Here is a 7,538-nt window from a genome sequence, read left to right on the forward strand (position 1 = left end):
CCAGGCTGGCACATCCCTGGCATTGTCCTGACCTTTGATGGGAATGTGTCACAGAGTATTTAGCTTGGATTTAACCCCGGAATGATACTTTGGYCTGCAAATATTAACCTGCATTGCTGTGTGCTATCCTTGTGGCTTCTTGTGGCTGTAGGAGACCGTGGGGCATTGGCAAGAGCTCCAGGGGGAAATTACCAAAATCTGAGCATCCCCAGGGATGAATTTACCCTGTGCTATGTGGGGACGGGGAGCATCTGTGTGCAGGGCTGTGGGGTGGGTGTTAGGGATGCTCAACTGGTGCCAGAGGAGCTGGCATGCTCTGCCTGTGGGGGAAAGCATGGATTGTGCTTGAAAATGGAARTGAGAAGGTAGTGCTTTATAATTAGAAATATCATTTAAGAAATTTACAAAACCTACAAAGTTTTTTGTTTAAAGACAGAAAAATAAAATACCCCAGATTGACCCGTAGATGAGGATGGCTTGGCTGCAACCTGGCGACGTGTTTTCTCAGGTGCTTGTGCAGCTCTTCTCCAAGCCTTGCACAGTTCCTGGTGTGAAACAGGCAGTTGCTGTGGGCAGGCAGCAGCTGCTGGGCTCTGTGACCTGGCACTGGAGAGCCTGGGATCCCCACAATGGAGCCGGGGCTCCTGTGTGACTGGTGGAAGCTGCCCTCCGGGGCAGGCTGGAKCTTGGTGCTAATCCATCTTCCTGGGGGCACAGCCCTCCATCTCCAGCAGCTCAGGCCAGCCCTCRTATTTATTTGTCTCCTGATCATTTTTTATGTGCTGCAGGAAAAGAGAGAGAGAGAGAGAGAGGAGCTGGATGAGGAGGTTGGCACAGTGCAAGTTTGCAATGTGGCAGAAGTTGTTGTAGCAGACGTGGGGGCACAGACAGGCAGGGGAAATGCAGCTCGGGAGGAGCCTGAGGAGGATGGAGCCTGCAGAGCTCRTGGCAGGGGAAGGCCGTGTACCTTTTCAAAGGGACTCTTGTTCATCAGCCCTTTTGCTCCCAAGAATACCCAGTTGTCCCTGAAGCCCAGCTCGCCCACGTGGCTGCTGCCCAGCTCTGTGAAATACGCCCTCACTTTGTCGTTCATCCTGAAAGAGGGTAAGAAGGTGTCACTGTGGTGCCAGCTGGGTGTCCCCTCTTTTACCCTCTCTGCTGGTGGCAGCAGCATGTCCAGCTCCCCCAGCTTGTGTTTTTGGGGAGCCTGGAGCTGCTCCCACAGCAAACTCACTTTGTGGCAGCATCATCGTAGCTGGCTGTCAGCACAAGAGTGCCACGCTTGATCCCTTGGAGGAAGGTTTGCAGCTTGGTAATGTCTGGGAGAGAAGAGCATTAGGGAGAGAAAAAGGGATTTAGGAGGTGCTTCTGCATGGGAACTGGGGGGATTTCCTCTGGGTTGGTGGGAGATAACCCGACTGTGCTGGTGCTGGCCAGGATTTGGGGCCATGGGTGTGGGGAAAGATGAGCTCCCAAATGATGCATTTCCCAGCCAGGTTCCCACCTGGCTTTGCTGCAGGGCCCAGGACACTCCTGTTGGTACAGCTGCAGGGGGGAATTGCTCCTAAACTTTGCTTTCTAACTGTGAAATGCAGTTGCGTGAATTCAGTTCCCAACACAAGAAATGAACCTGCTCRGCTGCAGAGCTGCCTCCCCTGCCGTCACACCTCTGGCTGTATTGGGGAATTATTCCTCCTCCCGCATCTGTGGGATGCTTGAATCCAATGCCCCATCTAGTGGCACACGAGCTGACTGCTGCCTTTCTCCAGCGCCTCTCCCACAGAGCATCCCGCTCCTGAACTCGGCTGGTGAYTCTCCCTATAACTCCAGAGTTACCAAGAACACAGTTCCTAAATGGTGATTTAGGGGGCCACGTGTCCCCGAGCTCCTTCATTTATCCTGGTGCAAAAAGCAGTGAAATGAGCTGCTGCTCAGCCAGAGCCAGCACTCAAAAACAGTTCCAGGTTGCAAAGTATCAGGATTAGTGTAACTACCTGATGCCAGAAAGTACCTTTCCCAAGTCTCAAGTGCCATGGTTAATTCAGGTTAGTGAAATTATGTTTTCCAKGATACTATACACATGTAAAAGGAGCAAGAAGCCCATCTTGGATGTGGAAGCATTGCAAGGATTTCAGGCTTGATGGCCTCAGGGGAAGGTGGGCTTTTCCCATTCCCCGTGGCAATTCTGGTCAAAGTCCACTGTACTTYATCATTAAATACACAACAGAAAAGCAGCTGGTGTGAGCCCTGGCTGGAACCCCCAAGGAGCAGAGCTTACCTCCAGAGAACATGTCGAACGTGTTGGTTTTCAGGAGCTGCCCAGTTGTTCCTGGAAAGTTAAAATTGAAAACACGGTGCACAGTGAGTTTGCACTGAGGGAGCTCTAGGCTTTGCCTGCTGTGACCCTGGGGTTCCTTGCACAATGCTTTGCTCTTCCCTCAGTGTGTTTTATCTGCCCTGATGGTGACTCTGCTTCTTGGAGGAGTTCATGGAGCTGATCGTGCATGACCCAGGTGGGTTTGTTCCCTTCTCACTGGCAGTGCTTGAAGCCATAACTGTGGCACCACCAACAGCAGATGRATGTGCTTTTGGCTCAGCCACAGTGCCTGGGAGGGGTGTGCAGTGGCCTGAGCTCTCCTGGGGAAGGAAGGACCCCTGGCTGTGGGGAGAAGGGGCTCAGTGCCTGCCCAACTCACCATTCACCAGTGCAATGTTCAGGCCTCTGCCAATGTTGTTTTTCACGCTGCTCATGAGGCTGGAAAGGAAAGCAGAGAGCACCAGTGAGTGCAGGGATGTCCTGAAGATGCTGATGCCAGTGATGGTGGGGCAAAGGGGCTGCAGATGGCAAAATACCCAGAAGTGATAGCAAAGGAATCTATTTAAAATTTTCTTAACCACAATTACACTGTGATTGACACTGATGTGCTCTGCAGAGGCCAGAGTTTCCCTTTTGAAGGCCAGACCAGCCACAGCTGCCCTGTCCCTGCCAARTGCTGCTTACACCAAGTCTTCGAAGCAGATTGAGGGTCCCACCACATTTGCTGCACCACTGATGATCTTGAAGGCAAAATAATTCTGGGGGCAGCTCTTCTGGTTCCCACACTTGTGCCGGGGCAGCCTCTCACCTGCGAGGGAGGAGTGGAGCTGCAAGTCGTGGCTTTGGCCCATGGGGGGACACTGGCCATGTCCCCGAGGGGCTGAGCAGGGCTGGCACCAKGGTACAGTGGCCACTAAGGGGCAACACTCGGAGCAGCTTCTTGCATGAAGAAGGCTTGTCTTGGGTCTGGGAACAGCTCCTTGTTTGTTGTTTACGGTGCCAAGGCCAGCTGCTGCTCCAGGTGTGGCACAAGGGTGTGCCAGGAGCTGGTGTCCCAGGCAATCCCCTTGGCACTTTTCTGCCCAGTTTCCCCATTCTTGGCCAGGGCAGGGACCCGCCAAAGACCCCATTGTTGTGTGCAACAGCAAAATCCCCCATGTTTGGGAGAGTGGGGTTTTTGCCTTAGGGAAGGAGTTCTTGAAGGCTGTCACACTTCCACCATTCCCCTGAAMCCTGGAGTGGAGCTGTGTGATGAAGCTGAGAGCGATACTCACTGCTGGGCTTGTTCGTGGCACCTGTGGGTATCAAACAGGAGGATCAGACACCCCGGAGAGCTGCTGGTCCTTCCCCAAGCCAGGAGCAAGCAGCTGTTCAGGCACAGCTCTCCAAAACTGCTTCCCATGGCTGCAGGCACTCTGGAGCCACCCATCCCTGTGCAGCTTCCAAGCATGCACCCCCCTCCCTGCCCTGCTGGTCAGAGCTGGTGGCTAAAGCCTTGGCTAGAGACTACAAATCCAAGTGGTCAGGGCAGCTATACCCAGCTTGGGGCTGGCTGGCAAAGGAGCCCCTCACACCCTCCCTCCAGACCCCTCTGCTGCCTCACCGAGCCAGCTGCGCAGGCTGACGGCTTTCCAGCTGTGGTGGAAGTACGTCTTCATGATGAACCACATGCCCAGCAGGGTGATGAACAGCAGCACAAGCCGGATCACACCTGCAGGGTGCACAGAGGAGATGGCTGAGAGCAGCAGCCACAGCAGGGGCAGGTGCTGGAGCAGCCCTTGGAGGATTTGGGAGCCCCTCGGGGGATTTGGGAGTCCCTCTGTGTGCCCCAAGGTTACCAGGCACGGTGTGGGAAGGCACTAACAACCCCTCACCCTCCAAATGGATTCTGATCTCTTAATTAATATCTCTGGAGTGTGTGCTGATGCTGAGATAGGCATYACCGCTCTACTGGGAGGCACTGTTCATATTTCTCTCTGCGTTAAAGTAAATCTGGTAATTACTCAGAAAGCGATGTAAATCCAAATATTTCTTATGTTCCCAGCTTTGGGAAGGCTGCTATCCCCCAATTAGTCACTAGCTACAGCCGAGCAGCTGCTGATACAACTGTGATTGGCATTTGGCTTTAAAGCRGCGCTCATCAGAGCAAAACGTTCCAGTCCTGCATGGAAAGAGAGTAGAAAAATGTACTTTTATTGCAGCTGAATGGCTCTTATGGAACCAGGAATGTCTCAATAGCCATCTCTACCCAGTCACAGAAGGTTTCACTGGGAAAAATACAATAGGCTGAAATCTACACAAATCTTGTGAAAACCTGATGCTCATACAAAGGCCCTTTCCCATGTCCCTGGCAGGGGAAGGGCAGGGTGGCTGGGCTTGGAAAGCATCATGTAAATGAAAAGGAGACACAAAGAACTGTAGAAAAAAATAGATAAAGTGAATATGTGTCCCTCCTTACCTGTTACCCGCATGGTGGAGGACAGAGAGAGCACAGCCGGGGGTCTGGCAGTCACAGATCACCCTGAGGAAAGAAGGCAATGCCTTAAAGAGTGCCTGTAACCCACCAAAACCAGTCAGGTTCTAGATGAGAAAATAATTGCTATGTTGGTCATATTTGCAATAGCGAGGACGTCATTGAAGATGTGCAAATTCCTGTCAGGCACATCCCACCCTGACTGAGTCCTGGAGCCCAAGCTCGCTTCCTCCTGGAGCCTCAGGACCCTTCCCCATCTGCTGCCCTGTGAACTCTTGTTTCACATCCTGCTCTTGGTAATGGACCAAGATTTTCTATTCTGCTGGTAGTAATGAGGGGGACACTTTCAATCACAGCTTTGCTGCATTTCCTTCTTTAGGGAAGGAAATCCTGCTTTAGGGATGATGCAAAAGAGATTTCAAATATTAGGGGCTGCAAAATTCTGCCTGAGGACAGGCTGTGACCTGGCCTTGCTCGATCAGGGGAATCTCTGGGAACAAACTTGTCTTCCTTAAAATCCAAAGGAGAAGAGAAGGGAAGCACCACTATGCTGAGCAGAGCAGCCAGCTTTGTGGACACCTGACTTAAACCCAGAAATATTTCCACTTGGCCAAATCCTGGAGTGTGTTCACCCCATGGACAGGGTGTGGCTGTAATTTGGAGCATGAACTGTTTCCTACCCGGGACAGTCCATCTGCTGCCCTCTCTCCTGCTGTCACCCTGACGATGGGACAGGAACTGYCACCCCAGGCACCCCGGGGGCTGGGATCACTCCTACCTTTGAAATTCCGGGCTGGCTCTGCTGAACCTCTGTCCTGGAAATCACGCTGGAGTCCTACCGCGAATGTTACTCGTGAGATGGGTGCTCGGAGTTAATGAGCCTAGTGTTAGCTAAAGCAGCCCTTTAGTAACGTTTGACAGAAAATTTGTAAAAGAGCTGTGCTGAGAGTTGCTTTTCCTGTTTCAAGGGTAAATAATGAGCGACGGGTTGTAGCTGGGCTGGGCTGAATGAATGTGGATTTCAGGCTGCTGCGTCATGAGGAAGGAGAGAAGAACTTTTCCTCCTGACCAGCCCTGCTCTGGTCCCCAAAGCCCTTCCCCACGCTGCCTTGTCCTGGTCCATCCTAGCCCCCAGCACATTATCTCTGGAATGGATTTTAAAACTTGTGTCGGAGCTGGCATGAACAAGCCCGTTTCACTGAGCTGGTAAAATAAACAGACCAGAAAAAGGACAGTTTAAAGGTTTTGGGGGACAAATGTTGCTTGCAGGTGGATCTGGAGGGGCAGCACCAGCCTGTTCCCTTGTGCTCCTTTCAGTGTGAAGTTTTTAAACACAGGGACTCTTTCCCAGTTCTGGCTCTCCCATCCCAGTGCTTGATCTRATGATGGGGTCAGAAAATGGGGGCAGTTCTCATAATCCCCCTTGGCAATTCACAAAGATTTCAAAACTGGTATTGTTTGCTTTGGGAACTCGCCTTCGCCCCCAGGTTTCATGAGCAAAGCCCAGAGCTGGTGAGAATTCAGTCCCAGGCTGTGATTTGAATACAGTGAGTGGAGCAAAACTACATCTGGGTTTGCAAAACCCTCCCTGTTTGGTCCCCAGTGCCACAGCGAACATTGGCCTCACTGGGGCCCTCGTCCTCCCTTTCACCAAAGTTGTGTTTTTTTCTTTCCATATATTAATTTCATCTCAGAGGAAGGGAAATGGAAAAATAAACCAATAAAGTCCAGTGCTTTAGGGAAGTCATGCATTTATTTGGGCTATTTATCTTCATCTYAATACCAGAAAAAAAAATATTGGGTGAAGTCCCTGGGCAGTGAAATTCTTGGAACCTGAATGCATTACAAGAGGTTGGCCCTGTCTTTGGATTTCTATTATATTATTTTTTAATTGTTTGCACTGATAATTTCTTTTTCTTTCTAGGGTTGTGCCAGAATAAAATGCACCTGTGCCCTGGCACCTGCCAGGGAGCTGCTGGCAGGAGAGGGAGGAAAGAAGGAATTGTGCTAGGTGTTAAATAGAGTTATTTGTCTAATAAACCTGCAACTTGCTTGCTTAAGAAAACATTCCAGGAACAAGAAAGTTCTTGGACAAATATTGCTAAAGAGGCTCGTGGTGTTGTAAAGCAGAAGCTCCACCCAAGGCTGCTCTGGTCTGAAGCGCCGCTTGGCGGAGCTGAGTTACTGCTGCTGGGAAGAACAGACGGATCCCTGCCCTCCCAGGGAGCTGCTCCAGGATGTTCCTGTTCCCTGTCAGAGCTGCAGGAAAACTTTACTACTTCTCTTCCCCACAAACTTCTGCCTTTCTCTCTTTCTTCTTTTTTTTTTTTTTTTTTTTTTTCCTGCTTTTGAACCCGACTTGTCGATCTCCCTCCCAACAAGTCCCTGACTGTGAACAAAATGATTTTGGTAACAGGATGGGGATGTGCCTCCAAAAACGGTGACTGCCACATGTCACCCCAGCCCACACCCGCGGAGTAACCCCTCCAAAAACCAGGGTTTTCCTGCAAAACGGAGTGCAGGGGTGCAGAGCAGGGGCTGGTGTGGGGTGGGTGCACATCCACCCCTGTGGTCAGGCTTTATYGCCACAGGAGGATGGAGGATGCTGCAGTGCCATTTTCAGGCCCGTTGTTATTGGGGGTGTTGACCAGTGTTTGCTGCTTTCTACCTTGTGTCCTCCTACCCTTCCATCAATCTGATTTCTCAAAACTCCAGATGATGCCATCAGTTTTTTAAAGGATGTAATTC

The 7,538-nt window shown here is 51.2% G+C and overlaps 1 protein-coding gene across 1 annotated transcript; it reads right to left on the reverse strand.

The window, feature by feature from the left end:
* Positions 1–324: 324 nt before the first annotated feature.
* Positions 325–4,832, reverse strand: FAM3D (FAM3 metabolism regulating signaling molecule D). Its single transcript, XM_057390365.1, has 9 exons — positions 4,776–4,832; positions 3,921–4,028; positions 3,592–3,612; positions 3,002–3,125; positions 2,697–2,755; positions 2,279–2,329; positions 1,235–1,319; positions 968–1,094; positions 325–782 (listed from the first exon to the last, which is right to left on the reverse strand). The coding sequence occupies exons 1-9, from the start codon at positions 4,786–4,788 to the stop codon at positions 693–695; spliced, it is 678 nt and encodes a 225-aa protein (XP_057246348.1). The 5' UTR covers positions 4,789–4,832; the 3' UTR covers positions 325–692.
* Between the last annotated feature and the right edge of the window lie 2,706 nt (positions 4,833–7,538).

The sequence above is a fragment of the Malurus melanocephalus genome, unplaced genomic scaffold (genome assembly GCF_030028575.1).
Source record: "Malurus melanocephalus ecotype Western Australia unplaced genomic scaffold, MMel_1.1 scaffold_24, whole genome shotgun sequence".
NCBI classification, from domain to species: domain Eukaryota; kingdom Metazoa; phylum Chordata; class Aves; order Passeriformes; family Maluridae; genus Malurus; species Malurus melanocephalus.